We start from the raw sequence: 18,212 nt of genomic DNA on the forward strand, positions 1-18,212 counted from the left end.
ATTTACTTGGTTCTACTTACCTGAATGGTCAATATTATTATTATTATTTATTGTTTTATATAGCGCAATCAAATTCCGTAGCGCTGTACAATGGGTTGACAGGACATAACAAGTAGTATGCAACATAATATTTGACTTACAGAGACAACAGGTGAGGAGGGCCCTACTCAAATGGGCTTACAATCAATAGCACCTCTTTACAATGCAGTGATCTCTTTACAATACAGTAATACAATCTAGTGATGCAACCAGTCTACATTTGTATTTGTATTTTATAAATTAAAATGTTATGCCTTTTATAAATTACCCTGAAATAACATTAACCATGTTGATCCAGGCACCAACCATAGGTTCCATTAAATTACATTTATTATATTGCATTCATGATAACAGAAGCTATGACAGTTTTGTTCATTGAAAAAGTATTTATTTGGCTTACCCGGGTTGGGAGCACTCCTGAAGGTTACATCGTCTACGAATTGGCTTTGGCTTTTTACTAATGTCACAGAAATTGCGGTGGACCATTCGGTTATCCCCCTTTCTGCGACATCCATACTTTGTGTATTGAATACCTGTGTGTTAGATCAAGATACAGTCCAATTTTACAACTAATAGTAGCAAGTAAAAATATTTATAATATATGTTTAGGTTATTATGTAGTATCCTGTTCAATGCTTTTTGATGTTCCATTCCTATTTTCTGTTCATATACAGTTTGACTTTTACTGTAGCATTTCGCATTTAGGAAGGAACTTATCTTTATCACTAATTTATTAGAATTGATCATTTACTCAACTCAGGTAATGTGAGTACCTGCATACTTACAAAAGCACCCTGTTGATCACAATGTAGAGGTTTTACTGCAGGAAGAAGATTCTAATTGTTGCTGGATGCAATGTTACCATATAGTGCTCTGTGTTATTAAAAGTATTTATGTTATCCTAAATATATCTAAACGTTTGTTTAAACTGGATAAAGCATTGGTTTTGGTAAAAAATGGGCTACAAATGTACGGAGACAAAACTATCAGGAAATGTATGGCTTAATAGATATTGAGCTGTAAAAACTAGGGATGCACCAAAATAAAAAATTCTAGGCCGGAACCGAAAATGACCCCCCCTCCTTAAAAATAAAAATAAAAAAATAACCACACTTTTATTAAAAGTAAGCAGCACACCAAAATTGGACAAAAATGCAATAACAATATTAATATATATATGATTGCTAACAGAAATCACACTCCTATCATGCCCAGATTATAGCATGTACTGGTTGCCTTGGCATGATAGGAGTGTGATTGCTGTTAACAATCATATATACATATTAATATTATTATTGCATTTTTTGTCCAATTTTGGTGTGTTACATACTGTTAACAATTATATATATATATATATAAAGCACTCTCAAAGGATGGTCAGTACTCCAGGTCTTTAAGTTAACAACTTCTCTTTATTTAAAGAAAGTTGACGTTTCAGTCATTGCTGACTTTCATCAGGACATACATGATGAAAGTCAGCAATGACTGAAACGTCGACTTTGTTTGAATAAAGAAAAGTTGTTAACTTAAAGACCTGGAGTGCTTTGTATGGAAACTGCTGGTTACTAGCACCAGGCTTGCTCTTGCATTTATATATATATTTATATATATATATATATATATATTAATATTGATTTTTCTGGCCAATTTCTGTGTGTTAAGCACACTTTTATTAAAAGTAAGTAACACACCAATAACAATATTATATATATATATATATATATATATATATATATAATTGCTAACAACAATCACACTCTGTGATAGGGCTATAAATAGAATTAATATTTTAGAGCTTCTTTATCCAAGGAGAAATCCGATTGCCTTTTGGAGTCAAGAAGGATTTTTTTCTCCTGATGGCAGAATTCGAAGTAGCTTAATTAGGGTTTTTTTGCCTTCTTTTGGATCAAGAGTAGGAAGGTTAGGTAGAAGGGTTGAACTTGATGGACTTAGGTCTTTTTTCAACCTTATGTACTATGTAACTCCAATCATGCCCAGGCAGCCAGTACATGCTAGAACTTGGGCATGATAGGAGTGTGATTACAGGCTCCCTATGCCATGCCCCCCAACACACACTTACACATCCATGCTATCACGCTCATTCACTCATTCATATACTCATTCATACACAGATACGCATTCATTCCCTTAATCATACACCCACCCCCTTACGCGAACTGGAGACTGCAGGGGCTTTGCTGCTTCCCTCTCTTGCCCCACCTCCAGTGGAAGAAGAAACGGAACTGGGTTCCTGCTTTTCCTTGCCGGTACAAAAGACGCTACTCGAGCAACGCACAGGTAAGCAGCCTGGCCCCTGCGGACGATTGTTTTTATTTCCGGACGGTTTTTTTAAAATTTCGGCATTTTGCAGATAATGCCCTTTTCTCTCTTGTAACCAACCCATTGAGCATCCCTGGTCCTAACTAACCTTGGCTAGAATAAACCACTGAATACTTCTACTCAACAGACTAGCAAATGACACAGGATCACAGACCTCCTCCACATGCTTTAGAACATTGGGACCAGCTTTTCAAAGCCCACTCATATGAATCCATCTCTTCCAGAAGTACATTATTGTTGCTAATCATTGGTAAGAGGTCTTCATGAATAATGTATCTGTACATCAGGCTACTTTTTCCATCATCCTCTTGAGAAACAACCTGCAGCATGACACAATACGATCACAAATCAGACAGGAAATTCAGAAACCCCAAAAGTTTTATTTATCCCTAGATTCAGGGATGTTGCACAGTACCTGTGATGTCTTAGGCTCTTCAAGAAAACCAACAGAGTGCTACCAAGTAAACATTTTTGTCATTAACTGTTTAAAAAATTACTTTTGTTGCCAAACTAATAATCAAGCCTTAGAACCACTTGTCATCTACTGACACTTATTAAAGATTGCGCTAGGTTTCTGGAGACCCTAAGCAAAAAGTTAATTAAGGGCTCAATAATAAAATAGTAATGTTGCAAATTAAGAAATCCAATATTTATTATTAGAAACTTATTTTAAGGACAATATATAACAACTTGGAACCTGTGTAACATTTGTATAGTCTCTCGCCTTCATCTTGTAAGTGGACCCTTTTAGCACCTTATACCAGAATAAGAAAAAATATATTCGTAATGTATATTAGGTACTCTCTACAACATAGTCAAGTGGAAAAATCAATAAATTATAGGGGTGTGTTTGATTTTCTGGTATAAATAAGCATTGCCTTAACGTCATGACTCTGTCAAAGTGAGATTGATGTGCAAAGGTATGGTGGACACCCTCATTGTCAGTATATTAGCCTCATCACATATTTATTTCTAATTAAAATATAGTCATCTTTCTACAGAGTTTGAGAGTCAAGGACCCAAACCATTTCTAGAAAGAAAAAAAACATCAATTGTTTTTCACAACCAAATGCAAAAACTACATATTACTGTGTTGACTTGATATGTATCACACTACAAACATGTATCAGATCAATATGATATATGTATTTCATGCATTTAATAAGCTGAAGGATTTTAAAAATGTAAACTATTTTTAAAGTAAATTAAAAAACAAATTGGGAATACACCATAGAGCATTATTTTTCTGGCTTACTACAATTACCCTCTTAAAAATGTACATTTGCAAGCTCAGGATCCATGTGTTCATGTTACTATTAATTTCTATATTGTAATTTTAATGTTATTGTGTTAATTCTGTATTGTCCGTATTCTGTATAGTGAGGATAAGTACAGTAACTTGTGTAGGTGTGATTCATAGACCCTTGGACAAGTAGAAGAGCTAGATAATGTAATATTTAAGGAAACAGCTAAAATCACAGTAATGCGGGAAGTTATAATCATGGAAGACTTTAATATTCCTGATGTGAACTAGAAAACCAAAGTAGCTAGTTGTGCACATATTCCAAACTCCCTACTGGGACTATCTTTAAAACAAGTAGTTGAGGAGCCATATTATATTTAGTGTTCACAAATGGACATATGTTAACGGATATTTCTGTAAATTTGGGATCTAGTGATCATCAGTCTGTGTGGTTTAACATACGAATCAGACTGAGTCCAGGAGAAATGGGATTATTTGAAAGATGAATTATTAAAAGTAACAGTAAAAAATTGTATTAGGCTAGTCAGTAATAGCAAAAATTTAAAGAAACCGCTGTGGTACTCTGCAGAAGCGGACAGAATAGTAAAAAACAAGACGTTAACCTTTAGTAAATACAAAAAAAAACTAAAGGGAGAAAGATAGACAGATCTATAAGATTAGGCAGAATGAGGCAAAGCAAGTTATAAGAGCTGCCAAATCACACACAGAAGAGAGAATTGCCCTGTCAGTAAAAAAAAAAGGGAGATAAAATGTATTTTAGATATATAAATGAGAAAAGTAAAGTACAACAAGCAATGGTAAGTTTAAAAACAACAGACAGAAGTCATTTGATACACGCGAGTATGTGAGGCTGAGGTTCTACTTTGGTTGTCTAAGGTAAAGACAAAAAAGTTGATGGGATACACCCCAAGTTTTTAAAAAGAGTATGGTGGAGTACTAGCAAAACCGGTAACAGATTTATTTAACGAATCATTGTTAATAGGAGTCGTCCCAGAGGATTGGAAATTAACGAATGTTGTGCCCATTCACAAAAAAGGCAGTAGGGAGGAGTCGGGCAACTACAGACCAGTAAGTCTTACATCTGTAGCGGGGAAATTAATGGAAACTTTGTTAAAGAATAAGATTGTTGAACATCTGAAGTCACATGGGTTTCAAGATCAAAAACAACATGGGTTTACCTCAGGAAGATCATGCCAAACAAATCTTATTGACTTTTTTGAGCGAGTGACTAGTGTAATTGATCAAGGTGGTGCATTAACATAGTAGGCATATCTAGATTTCAGTAAGGCTTTTGACACTGTCCCACATAGAAGATTTATAAATAAACTGCAATCTCTGAGTTTAGATCCCAATGTTGTTGAATGGATTAAGGAGTGGCTGAGTGACAGAAAACAGAGGGTTGTAGTCAATGGTGTATATTCAGAGCAAGGTTTTGTTACCAGTGGGTTACCTCAGGGATTTGTACTTGGACCCATTCTCTTTAATATTTTTATTAGTGATATTGCAAAAGGTCTTGATGGAAAAGTATATCTTTTTGCTGACGACATAAAAATGTGTATCACAGGTAGGTAGACAACGCAATAGAGCAGCAAGAAATGCTAGCAGAATGCTTGGTTGTATAGGGAGAGGTATTAGCTGTGGAAAGAGAGAAGTGCTTATGTCATTGTACACAGCACTGGTGGGACCTCACTTGGAGTAGTCTGCCTTCCAGCAGAAGTGGTAGATGTTAATAGAGTAAAGGCATTTAAGCAAGCATGGGATAGGCAAAAATCTAACCTAGATATAAGATAAGGCCATTGACTAAGGAAAGTATTCAGAGGTTGGGCAGACTGGATTGGCCGAATGGTTCTTATCTGCCGTCACTTTCTATGTTTCTATTTCGCTTGCTTCCCTCAGTTTTCAACCACAAATGACTTACCAAAATGACAATGGACTCATGCAAGGGTCCAGTTGTTTTCACGCTTTCCTTCCCATCTTCAACAGTATATTCCCACTCAAGACTCATTTCTATAAAGGTTCTGGATTTGTTCTCCTTTCCTTTAGAATTCAGGATAAAATTGCCACTTGCTTGGTTTTTAATGGCTGCAGAAATATGACACAGAAATGCATCGTTCAAGTGAGAACATATCCCAAATAAAACATAATGATCAAAATATTTGCTAATTGGTGCTGCAAACCATTCATTAGGTCTCAATTAATAAAAATATTAAGATTCTGCTAAACTGTGTGGATGATTTATGTAAATATGGAATTTAAATGAACACCATTTTGTATTAAATATACATGTTGTTGTAGACACTTTTGCCAACGTAGACAAGTCTTGTTAATGATTTCTTTCTCATCCTTAAGTAACGAGATAACATATGTTTACCTGTCTGTATGCTAGGAAGATATTTACTCTTGTGTAAATAAGAACTTTTTACCTTAGTCTGTGTTTGATGTGGTTTAGTAGTACCAACTATATGCTGAGTGTTTTTTCTTTGTGAATGGTTTTGTAGCAGTCTCCCTGAAATAGTATTTAAACCCGCTCGCAACAATGGATACATTGAGAAGTGACTGAGAACGAACACCTTGTGTGTGTGTCTGAATTATTTACTTCTCCCAGATATCTGCGCTTGCCACTCTGAAGGTTCTGCAGATTTACTCAAGAGCTCCCAGGAGGCTTTCGGCTCAAGAGAGGTGTCCCCCATAAGAGGAGGGGCGAAACATTTTCAATTTAACATTAGTGGCAACTCATGTAAAAGCAATTTGCCCTGAGTAAGGGCAAATTGGAACTTACTCACATGAGTAACATTATTTTTTAAAACCCACACTGCATTGTAAGCTTGAAAGAGCAGGGTTATTTTATTTTACTGACTTGTGAAAAAATAAAAATAAAGCCATATATAAACAATATTCATGTTAAGTGCCCATCAAACCAGGGAATTCTCTGAATATGTCGCAAAGGCTTCACATATCAGAAAATTATTGCCCCTCAGGGCAGCCTTTTATCTGAGAGGGGTGATGTAGAGTAATGCAGACGCACACCTGGTTTTGCCAGGTTTGACCTAGAGTCTCAGGGTGACAATCTGGGTCCCAGGACTGGGTAAGTTTTATAAATTTCCACACAACAAAGCATCATTTGGTCATATTGTCAATGAATTGTGTGTGGAGTCCAGTGCATTTAACTACATGCCGAGTGGTGCATGCATACCTTATTTAATAGAATTTGAAAATTAGACTTCTGTCTCATTTAACATCTGCCCAGTTGACTACTGAAGTTCTTCTTGCACATGCTCAGTAGGACCCCAATTTTAATCAATAAGAGTAGCAGTAGCCAAGCCCATATATACTATGTGACCACTGATGCTCTGCATACATGAGACTGGCGGGTGTTTCAGTGACTTCAGTGATGTACCTAGAGTATTTTGCACACAGGGTGGATCCTGTATGTGGCACCCCCACTTTAAAATTTAAAGACGCCCACAAAAAATAATGTTGGCAAGAATATTTATTGCACAAATTTGTAAAATATATCTTAGACATTGACAGTGGTACAGCATAACTCCTATGACTACATAGTGAGACAGGCATTTATGGTAGTGCAGCGTAACCCCCATCACTATATACTAAGCCTCTATATACTCTCAATGTCTCCCATTCCTTTCCTCTGCCACTGTCTCTTTTCCTGCTTCAGTTCCCTTTCCTCCTCCATGTCACAGTCCCGGGTCCCGGTCGGCACGGGCAAGCTAATGCCCGTGCGCGACAGGCACCACGAGGTGGAGACCCCCAGAGACAAGTATTTACCCGATCTCGGCACATCCATGGTTCCTGTGTAGAAGACGGGGGCGTGTCGTCACAGCATAGCTGGAGGCGTGGTCTTGATGGCCGGCTGAAGCTACATCAATGATGTCATCCAGTGGGCAGAGCTTAGGTCTGGCGCCGGATTTAAAAATCAGGAAATCCTCCTCCCAGTCACCCTGTTGTAGTCTATGCTGTGCTGTTTAGTCTCCTGAGTATTTTGACCCTTTGCTTGCCTGACGTCTATCTTGCCTGCTGATTTTGTACCGCTACCTTCTCCGATTTGGCTACCGATTTGGCTCGTCTGACTACCCTCTCTGGATTTTGACCACGGCTTGTATGACTACCCGATTTTGGTGCTCCGACCCGGCTTTCCTGACGATCGTTTTGGCATCATCTCCACCCTATGGGGTCCTTTACCAGATCCTTCTATGCTTTTCCAGTACCTTGTTGATCCAACTCCGTTCCAATATTACCTACCTCTACCTGGCCTCCTTACTGTTGGGATCCTCTAAATCCTGGGGTGCTGCCGCCGGGGGCTTCTCCTTCAGCAGTAGTACTTTGGGTAGAAAAACTTCCGCGGTAAGTGCCAGTGTGGTGGTGGTCGTGACACTCCATCTCCTCTTTGTTTTTCTCCAGGGCTCTTCTTATTCTGTCTTTTTCGTCAGTGCAAAAGGCTTCCAATGCGGAATGGGTGTGGCTTCAGTGCTGAGTGCCAGGATATGAGATTAAATCCCAATGCACAGCATCGCAAGGGAGCAGGATCGGAGGTCCTCCCACTCCCTTGATTGATTTTAAGCCACTTAGAGGGAGATCCTTGATCTCCCCAACCGAGCATACTCCTCTAGTGGAAGACAGTATAGTCCAGGGGCGTCCAACATGCGACCTCGAGGTGCGGCCCGCGTGAGATCGGCAGCCAGGATCACAAGAGCCCTGCTGCTTACTTGTGGGAGGGTCTATTCTCTGCTCCAGTCCTGCCTCCTCTGTGGGGAGAACGAGGGAGGCCGCGCCCCCTGCTGAAGTCTGTGATCGGCATTGAGAGAGCTGTAGTGCAGGTAAGGGGGTGGGGGACTGTGTTTGAATGAGTATGCCTGATTGAGGGAATGAATCTGTGAATGAATGTGTGTGTGATAGCATGGATGTGTAAGTGCTGGAACCTAGGCATGATGGGACTGTGATTGCTGTTAACAATCCCACTGCTATCATGCCAAGTCAGCCAGTATATGCTGAAACCTGGCTAGCTGCCCCCTTGTGTATTGATGCTGCCAGCAGTATGGGGTCTGCACTTACAGCCACCCTGTACCAGCATGTACTGGCTGACTTGGGATGATAGGAGTGTGATTGCTAACAGCTAACAGCAATCTGCTAACAGCAATCACAGTCCCATCATGCCTAGGTTCCAGCATTTACTGGTTGGCTGGGTATAAAAAGAGTGTGTTTGCTGTTAGCAATCACACTCCTATCATGCCAAGTCAGCCAGTACATGCTGAAACCTGGCTAGCTGTCCCCCTTGTGTATTGATGCTGCCAGCAGTATGGGGTCTGCACTTACAGCCACCCTGTACCAGCATGTACTGGCTGACTTGGGATGATAGGAGTGTGATTGCTAACAGCTAACAGCAATCTGCTAACAGCAATCACAGTCCCATCATGCCTAGGTTCCAGCATTTACTGGTTGCCTGGGTATAAAAAGAGTGTGTTTGCTGTTAGCAATCACACTCCTATCATGCCAAGTCATATTGTTGATTTTTTTTGTCCAATTGTGGTGTGTTACCTTTAATAAAAGCATGGTTACACACTAAAATTGGACAAAAAATACCGGTACAATGCCCAGCCAACCAGTACATGCTGGAATCTAGGTATGCCTGAGATTGCTGTTAACAATCATAATATATAATTTTTTGTACAATTTTGGTGTGTAACTTACTTTTATTAAAAGTGTGTGGGGGGTCATTTTCAGTTTCGGCTAAGTGAACCCTGAATTTTCGGTTTTGGTCCAGAATTTTCATTTTAGTGCATAGCTAAAAAAAATAGAACTATTTTATTTTTACTTATACAGAATCCTGCATTTGTAGTCACAAAACTTTCTAGGCCCAGAAATCAGTGAGAGGAAAAGTAAAGGTTTTGTGTCATTGAATTTATTTTAATCTTTTTATTAAAGGCCATATTTTCTCACAGTGAAAAATGAGTGCGGCCCGCGCACGTATACAATTCTGATGAAGTGGCCCACTGCAGAAAAAACTTGGACGCCCCTGGTATAGTCCATCTCTGGAAACGTGCACAACTGGCGCGCCTCCCTGATGAGCGGCACCCGGTGGGTACCCCCCTGCCAGCTACGCCACTGGTGCTAGTTAGCATGTGCAAGAAGTTTGCATACTAAAGTCTCATTTTCTAACCCCAATAATTTTTATCCAATAAAATGTGTTGACTTCATTCAAAGTGGACTCCAGCATGCAATAAAAATACAATTTTGTTGACTAGCTTATTCTTTTCAGACACTTGCTCTGGTGGTTTATTTGACATTTTCTTACCAAGGTTGTTGGTGGACTGCTCTGTTTCCTCTATTTGAATATGCCTGGCTCCCGCTGGGATTTCAAACATTTTCAGAACTCCAGCTGCAATAAAAAAAACAATTATTTGATTTAAAAAAAACAATTACTTGAAAAAAATAGAAAATGCCTATAAATACAAGTTACTGCTTACAGTATCACAGCAACAACAATGTAAAAGTTGTTGGTACAACCTTGATGTCATCATTGAGAACTCTTTAGAACTACATTTACAGTCATTATATTTTGAGTCTATTAAAACTGAATGTTTGTGATACAATAGGATGGTTGGATGAAACACTGTATACAAAGCACAATAATATTTTAGTGAAGCTATTAGAGAAGACATATAAAGTTTTACAGCTCTGCATGCCTCTGCTAAAAGATTAAGCGCTTGGAGTGTCTTTGCAAATGTAAGATTCTTACCCAGGGTCACCTCTACTGTTCAGGCAAAATAAGTGGCTTCCTATGGCACTGAGCTTCATCATGAGGTTTTACTTATAACTAGCAAGGAAGTATATGATTCCTATGTACACTGCTTACCAAATGTGACATCACAGGTCTCCCTTATAACTGGTCAATTCGCACTACAGAAGTCAGTACTTAGCTGGCATAGCCTGCATCGTACTATTATTATTATTATAATTGACAGACTAAGATAAACTGATATATTAGGTGGAGAGACCCCTGCTCGCAAGCTTACAATGGGGTGATAAACACAAGGCACAGAGAAAGGGTGAGAGGTAGTGTGGTGGTTGTATCAATGACAAGAACGTTCTAGCAGCTAAGATGGTATGCTTCTCTGAAGAAGTGAGTTTGGAGATGTTTCTTGAATGTTGGGAGGGAGGGAGGGTGAATGCTTAAGGTTCGGTGGAAGTAGATTCCAAAGATATGGGGCAGCCCGAGTGAAATCTTGTAGACGAAAAAAGGAAGTGGCGATAAGTGAGGAGAAGAGTAGGAGAGTATTTACTTATGAGGGCAGAAATGTATGGAGGAGCAATGTGTTATATGTTTGTACCAGGATTTTAAATATAATTCTAAAGGTAATAGGGAGCCAGTGGATGATTTCACAGAGTGGGGAAGCAGAAGAGGAGCGGCGTGCAAGGAAGATAAGCCTAGCAGCAGCCTTTAGGACAGACTGCAGAGGAGATAGCCGAGACAGTGGAATGCCAACCAAAAGAGTGTTGCAGTAGTCAAGATGGGAAATAAGTGAATTTTTGTGGATTCTTGGGTGAGGAATGGGCGGATGCAAGAGATGTTTTTTAGGTGCAAGCAGCAGGATCTAGTGAGGAACTGAATGTGAGGGATCAAGGAGAGGTTTGAGTAAAGAATGACCCCAAGGCTTTGGGCATGGTTAGTAGGAGAGATAGTCATGTTGTTAATGGTGATAGAGAATTCAGGTAGTGGAGTGGAGATGGAAGGAGGGAAGATAATGAGTTCAGTTTTAGAAAGATTGAGTTTAAGGTAGCGTTGTGACATCTAAGAAGAAATAGCAGACAAGCAGTTGGTAATACAGGATACGAGAGATGGAGAGAGATCAGGAGAAGACTTGGGTACCCAAGGTAGATTTGCGTATCATCCGCATATAGATGATACTGGAGGCCCGAATGAGTTGATTAGTTTGCCAAGAGATGAAGTATAAAGAGAGAACAGGAGATGGTCAAGGACTGAACCTTGGGGGACACCAACTGAAAGTGGATGGGGTGATGATGTCTTGCCAGAGAAGCTGACAGAGAAGGAACAGTTAGACAGATATGAGGAGATCCAGCAGAGAGCTGTATCGCGAATGCCTGTAGATGCAAGTGAGTCAAAAAGAAGATTATGATCAACAGTATCAAAAGCAGCATAGAGATCCAATAGTATTAGAATGGAGAAGTGACCTTTTGCTTTGGCAAAGAGCACGTCATTGGAGACTTTTGTTAGAGCTGTTTCAATAGAGTGAAGAAACCAGACTATAGAGGGTCCAGGAGGGAATTAGAGGAGAGGAAGTTAGTAAGGCGATTGTATACGGCGGTAGTTACTCAGATGGGATCTGAAGAAGGATTTTTTAGAATAGGTGTGATTAGCACATGCTTGAATGCTGTTTGTACAGTTCTAGATGATAGAGAAAGATTAAATAGGTGGGTAAGTGATGGACCAAGGAATGGACATAGAGACTTTGTATGGTGTGATGGGATGGGGTCAAAGAGACAGGTGTTTGGGTGAGCGGAAGCAAGAAGAGTGGCTCTCTCTTCTTCAGTTGTAGGGGAAAAGGCAGTTAGTATGGGATGAGTGGAGAGAGTGGTGGTGGGTGGTGTAGGAGGGGGTTGTAAAGAAGAGAGGTCTTGTCTAATAGTTTCGAAGTGTCTTTCAAGTGGGTAGTAAGATCTTGGGCAGTGAGAGAGGTTTGTGGTGTAAGTATGGAGAGACAGAGAATGGAGTTGAAGGTAGAAAAAAGTCATTGCGGGTTGGAAGAAAGGGAGGATATGACAGTAGAGAAGTAGAGCTGTTTGGCAAGAGAGAGGGCAGAGTTGTTGGTGCGAAGCATGAATTAATAGTGAGTAGAGTCTTTGCTGGATTTGGATTTTCTGAAGTAGAGTTCAGCCCTGCAGCAGCATTTCTGAAGAAACCATGTGGTTTTGGCATGCCACAGTTAGCGTTTCAATTGTCGGGGGGAACATACAGTAATTGGAGCTATGCTGTCGAGACACGAGGCAAGTGTATTGTTATAAAAAGAGGCTGCTGCGTCTGGGCGGGAAAGGGTTAAAAAGGATGGTAAGAGAGTTTCTAGTAAGGCTGACAGTTGGGGAAGGGTATTATCCGGTAACAGTTGGCACTGTTAGGGGTTGGCACTGGAGAAAAGGTTAGAAGGTGGTGGTCAGACAGAGGGAAGGGAGAGCAGGAGAAATCTGAAAGGGAACATGATCTGGAGAAAACCAGATCAAGTGAGTGTCCCTTAGTGTGTGTAGGGGAATTAGTCCATTGAGAAAGACCAAAAGGGAGAGGAGTTTGGAGCTAGCAGAGTTGTTAGATATATCTAAAGGAATCTTAAAATCACCCATAATAGAGCAGTAAGGTGAGAAAATGATGCCTACACCACCACCCTTTCTACCATCAGGCCTAGGAGTGTGGCTGAAGTTACATAGTTACATAGGCTGAAAAAAGACATGTGTCCATCAAGTTCAGCCTTTCCCATATATGTTAATTGCTGTTGATCCAAAAGAAGACAAAAAAACCTCTGTTTGTGGCTCTTTTCAATTTTGCAACAAAAAAAAATTATTCGTCACCCCAGAATTGCAGTCAGATCTCTTCTTGGATCAAGAAGCTGTTTCCCCATAATTATAAAATTATATCTCTGAATATTATGTTTAGTGTAATCTTCCGAAGGAGAGTGCAGCAGAAGCGGTAGTATCATGGGAGGGGATCCAGGTTTCAGTAAGTGCTAGGAGGTTAAAAGCATGGGAGAGAAAAAGGTCATGTATACAAGCGAGTTTGTAGCATACCGAGCAGGCATGCTATAGGGTACAGTTAAAGACGGGAGGGAGTTTATGGTTGGAGATGATATGAATAATATGTTGGTTGGTTGGGTTTAGTGGTTGACAGTAATAGGAATAGGGAAGAATATGTGGGGGGACAGAAGAAGTGGAGCAAACACAGGCAGGTTTCACATATAAAGGTTTAGTGTTGAGGTACTGGGGTAGCCGTGAAGGTGGAGAGATGGAGAGGGAAAACATAATTCAGGGGTTAGAAGCAGAAAGATAGAAAGTAAAATATAACTCTACGGCCATCCGAGGTGATATGAGTGCTATATACTGGACTCAAATGAGAGGATGTGTGGTGTCTAGAGGTAGGTACTGGGGGTGGGAACACTACTTGCGGAGCCATCCCCAACTAACTTGTTATCAGCTAATATCTAAATACAATTTGAAGACACATAAGAATATATTCATTCAGGGGGCATATAATGATAATCTTAACAGCCTACAGTACAGACATCTTTAATTGACAAGTGTGGACCTTTGCTTACCAGTTTGTTTTGGAGACTTGACTAATGTTCCTTTTACTGTTCGGCAATGAGAATTATCTCCCCCACAAACTCCACATTTGTCATCCTCTTTCATGGAACCAATTTCCTTGTCACATCCGATGTGCTTTCATGGAAATGGAGAGAATTACTTTGAGGCTGCAAAAATGACTGGACACTAACAATAAATGAGTTGGCCCAGCAGTATTACAACATATTAGATCTCATCCCATTAGATTAATTATGAAGAGACAGCCCAAGTGATTTTCTCCTGATTGGTAGAGTTAACCTTTATAATCCACAAAAAGTCACTTTGGGAATACATTTTATGTTCAGCAGGCTTTGTAAAAAGAAAAAAATGCTTTATCGTTAACTCTGCATTCATTCTACAGAAAGTCAGTGAATGCCCAGTGAATACCATTCAAAAAACATACATATTGGGAATCTCGTCACACCATATGGCCATATATTACATAGTTTGCCACTACGTCAAAGTACCTCAAGTATGGCGAGTCATATCTAATTTTTCACAGCTATATTGCTTACCAAGTATGTATTGGCGAGCTTAACAATATATGGCCATTTTTTGAATGGTATTCACTCAGTATGCGCTAAATTCTTGCTTTGTTTTGTGTATTTATCCTCCATTATTATTCTAGCAGCAACCCGGTAATCTGAATTTTTAAGTCTTTTATGCTTTTTAGGTTGTGCGCTCCTCAATCTTTTGTATAATTTTACAGAAAGGACCTGTGAGTTGAAGTGATAGGGGACTGGATATATTGTGTAGGAAATTCTATGTTTTATAATATAGCTGGAACATAGCCTTTATTAGAAAATGGAAACAAATTAACAACAGGGTTATAGTCAGATGATAAGGAGAATATATCATTAGCAACACATTGTATAAGTCAATAACTGTACATAACTCATTTTATAGCTGATACTATTGCAAACCTAAAATATGAAGTAAACATCACTTTGGAATAATTTTGGCCCTGTCTAATGCATAATTAATGTGGTAAGGTTTCATCAAAGATTTAGCTTTGCATTATGGAGGGTACACTGGACATTTTATTGTATAAGAAAGTGAACCCCTAAGTTTCAAATCAAGTTTTAGTAAATATGTGTCTCATATACCAGGTCCCTTCATCCAGTGTTGCATTCCCCTTTACTTAATCTTTGATATCTCATGTGTGCTAAGGTAAATATAAATATCTTTATGGGTTGCACAGAAAGAACTTGGTGGGCTTCAAATGCAACTTTTTACCTAGTTCAATTTCCCTAACTTGACTATTCAGATATTTAAATTTTACACTGTTGAAAGCAAAGCCACAAATCTGCAAACTCTTAACTGTTCCATCCAGCGGAAGAACAGTAAAATATATTTTGAAGCCAGACTTGTCTAATTTACATTAAGCAGACCTAGAAAAGATTATTTATTGCGCCTGGTTATCAAGTCATTTCAACTGTGATTATCACTGACTTGAACATGGACTGAGTTGTTAAGAAAAACAGTTGCATGAATCATCACCTTCCTTTGCCATCTACCTTCAAGGCATTTGAGTTAGGATCCTTCAGGGGGATATATATCAAGATCTGAATTATTCAACTATAGTTGTTTAATGTAAAACAATGTCACACAGAAAATGAAATGTTTGCAGATTTTGGTGGTAGTTAACAGTAATGTAGTTTATAGTTATTATAAGTGAATAAAAAAAGGAAGTAAAGCAGCTATTTTGGTGTATAGTATATGAGAGAACACTTATTGAATGTGCTATAGAACACTTTTTCTTCCCAGGACACAGACATTGTATCCTCGAAACCTCTTTACTTTATTAGAAGAACTAAAGTATTTTTTATATATCCCCTATTTGCTCGATTATAAGATGATCCCCCAAAATCTGAATATTAATTTAGGAAAGAAATAGCCTGATTATAAGACTACCCGATAGGAAAAAGTTTTACCAGTAAATATTAATTCATGTAAACTATTTTTTCACATTTATTTTTATTTTTTTCTCAATTCACCGTTTATTGCAAAACAAATATGACAAAGCACAAAATCACAACAGCAGCATCGTATAGACAAGATACACATGATACATAGTCAGGAGGGTTCGCCACCCACAGGGTACAGGCCAATAAACTGTCAGCACGGACACAGGGGTACATTGTCTAGAAAAGACAAAGAGATCTGTGCGTCATATCAGCTGTATACGACAAACAGTGACTGTAGGCAAAACGTCATTGGAAACAACAACAACAAAAGTACCTGGAGGAAGAGGACATCTTAAGTAGGGGAGGGAGTCGCGGCTGGAGTACCGGTCAATCCCACACTGCAGGTAAGTCAGGTACATAACATATCGTGTGAAAACATACACAACACAAGTGGTAATAAAAAGGAAAATCAAAAACAAAAAATAAACGGACTGAAAACAGAGATCCGAAGTGGAGGCAAGAGACAGTGAAGGGCTCAAGGCACCAGGGAGGTCAGGCGGTCAGCAAGGGAGGCAACGTAGGTGCGCCAGTGGAACCACTGGAGTTCGACCAAGTGCTCTTGGCCCCTAGAGGCCCCCGTGAGGACCTCCATCTGGTAGATAAATTTGACGCGTCGGAACCAGGCAGACATAGAGGGAGTACTGGCGGACTTCCAAACATAGCTGTTCAAACGCGGTAGGAGCACGAGTCCCACCAGCAAGGGCACCGGAGGAATTGAGGAAATGCCTAATCTGGTGGTACAAGAAGACAATCGGGAAGGGGTTGGTCGGGTTAACAGTCAGTTCCGTCAGCGGTTTACACGTAGAGCCATGGGATACATGGTAAACCCGAAGTACGGAAACATTAGGAGGCGTAAGGGACGACATCCGAGCGGCATCTCCCCCAGGAGCAAAGTCAGGATGCCCCGAAATAGGAAATAGGGGAAAGGGTTCCAGCACGACACCTCCAGCACGCACCGCCCCCCTGAACGCCCTCAGTGTTGATGCAGTCAGGGGATGGGGCGTATGAACAACACACCTCTGCGGTTCAGAGTTCCAGGGAAGGACACCGAGGGGGCAGGAAATGGCTGCGGCCTCAACCTGAAGCCAAGGCCTGTTGGAGCCAACAGACCACTCTACTACGCGGCGGAGGTGGGCAGCTCACCAGTACAGCTCCAGGTTAGGGAGACCCATTCCTCCCGACGTCTTTGGCCTGGTCAGGTAGGAAAAGGAAAGCCTAGGGGGCTTGCCCTTCCAGATATACCGAAGAAAGGCACTGTGACACTTACGAAAGTAGGATCGGGGGAGGAAGACGGGTAATGTCTGGAAAAGATAAAGAAAACAGGGTAAAACATTCATTTTAAGGACACTAACCCTGCCAAACCAGGACACGTGGGGGAAGGCCCACTTAGTCAAGTCGGCGTGGAGGGTAGTCAAAAGGGGGTCAAAGTTCAGGGCCTTAATCTTAGACAAGTCCGAGGGAATGAGGACTTCCAGGTATTTGATAAAATCGTCCTTCCAGCGAAAGGGCATCGTGGAACGGATATGATGGGAAAGGTCCGGCGGTAGATGGAACCCCATCACCTTGGACTTGGACAAGTTAATCTTATAATTGGAGAGATAATGGAAATGCTGAAGCAGGTACAACAAAGCAGGGAGAGAGTGGCACGGGTCCGAGAGCGTCACAAGGACATCATCTCAATGCCTTTGATTGCCGGGTCGGATTGGACTGCCGAGGCAAGCGGCTCGACCGCCAGAAGGAACAAGAGGGGGGAGAGAGGGCAGCCCTGGCGCGTCCCGTTGGAGAGGGTCAGCCCCCCTGACTGGAGACCATTGACCGTAACGCGGGCCATGGGGAGGCGTACAACACACGTATACAGGTCAGGAACCGCTTGCCCAGACCGATACCCTCCAGGACCTTAAATAAAAAGGACCAGGAAACCCGGTCGAATGTCTTTTCGGCATCCATGGAGGCAAGAATCATCGGGGTCCGGAAATGCTGGGCATGCGCAACAATATCTATGACCCTAATCGTGTTGTCTCTCGCCTCCCTCCCCGGTACAAAGCCAACTTGATCCGGGTGAATTAGGCCCGGCAAAAGGGGGCGAAGGCGGTTAGCGAGGATTTTTGCAAACAGCTTGACATCTACATTGATCAGTGAGATCGGTCTATAGCTACTGCAGAGGTCCAGATTTTTGTCAGGCTTTGGAATAACCACAATGGCATCGAGCGCTCGGGGGTCAAAGGGCTCGCCTCTTGCTA

At 40.7% G+C, this 18,212-nt stretch overlaps 1 protein-coding gene across 1 annotated transcript in view; it reads right to left on the reverse strand.

Moving 5' to 3' along the window:
- The window catches only part of LOC149279314 (A disintegrin and metalloproteinase with thrombospondin motifs 14-like), a 139,633-nt gene that overhangs the window by 15,903 nt on the left and 105,518 nt on the right, over nucleotides 1–18,212 (reverse strand). Inside the window, exons 14-18 of the mRNA XM_089501334.1 lie at nucleotides 13,978–14,101; nucleotides 9,954–10,037; nucleotides 5,562–5,725; nucleotides 2,534–2,699; nucleotides 440–572 (exon numbers count right to left, since the gene is read on the reverse strand). Of these exons, the coding sequence (XP_089357460.1) occupies nucleotides 440–572; nucleotides 2,534–2,699; nucleotides 5,562–5,725; nucleotides 9,954–10,037; nucleotides 13,978–14,101 (671 nt within the window). The remainder of the gene's footprint in view (nucleotides 1–439; nucleotides 573–2,533; nucleotides 2,700–5,561; nucleotides 5,726–9,953; nucleotides 10,038–13,977; nucleotides 14,102–18,212) is intronic.

The sequence above is a fragment of the Sceloporus occidentalis genome, unplaced genomic scaffold (genome assembly GCF_023333645.1).
Source record: "Sceloporus occidentalis isolate IW3139 unplaced genomic scaffold, rSceOcc1.0.p SCAF_172, whole genome shotgun sequence".
Lineage (NCBI taxonomy): Eukaryota > Metazoa > Chordata > Lepidosauria > Squamata > Phrynosomatidae > Sceloporus > Sceloporus occidentalis.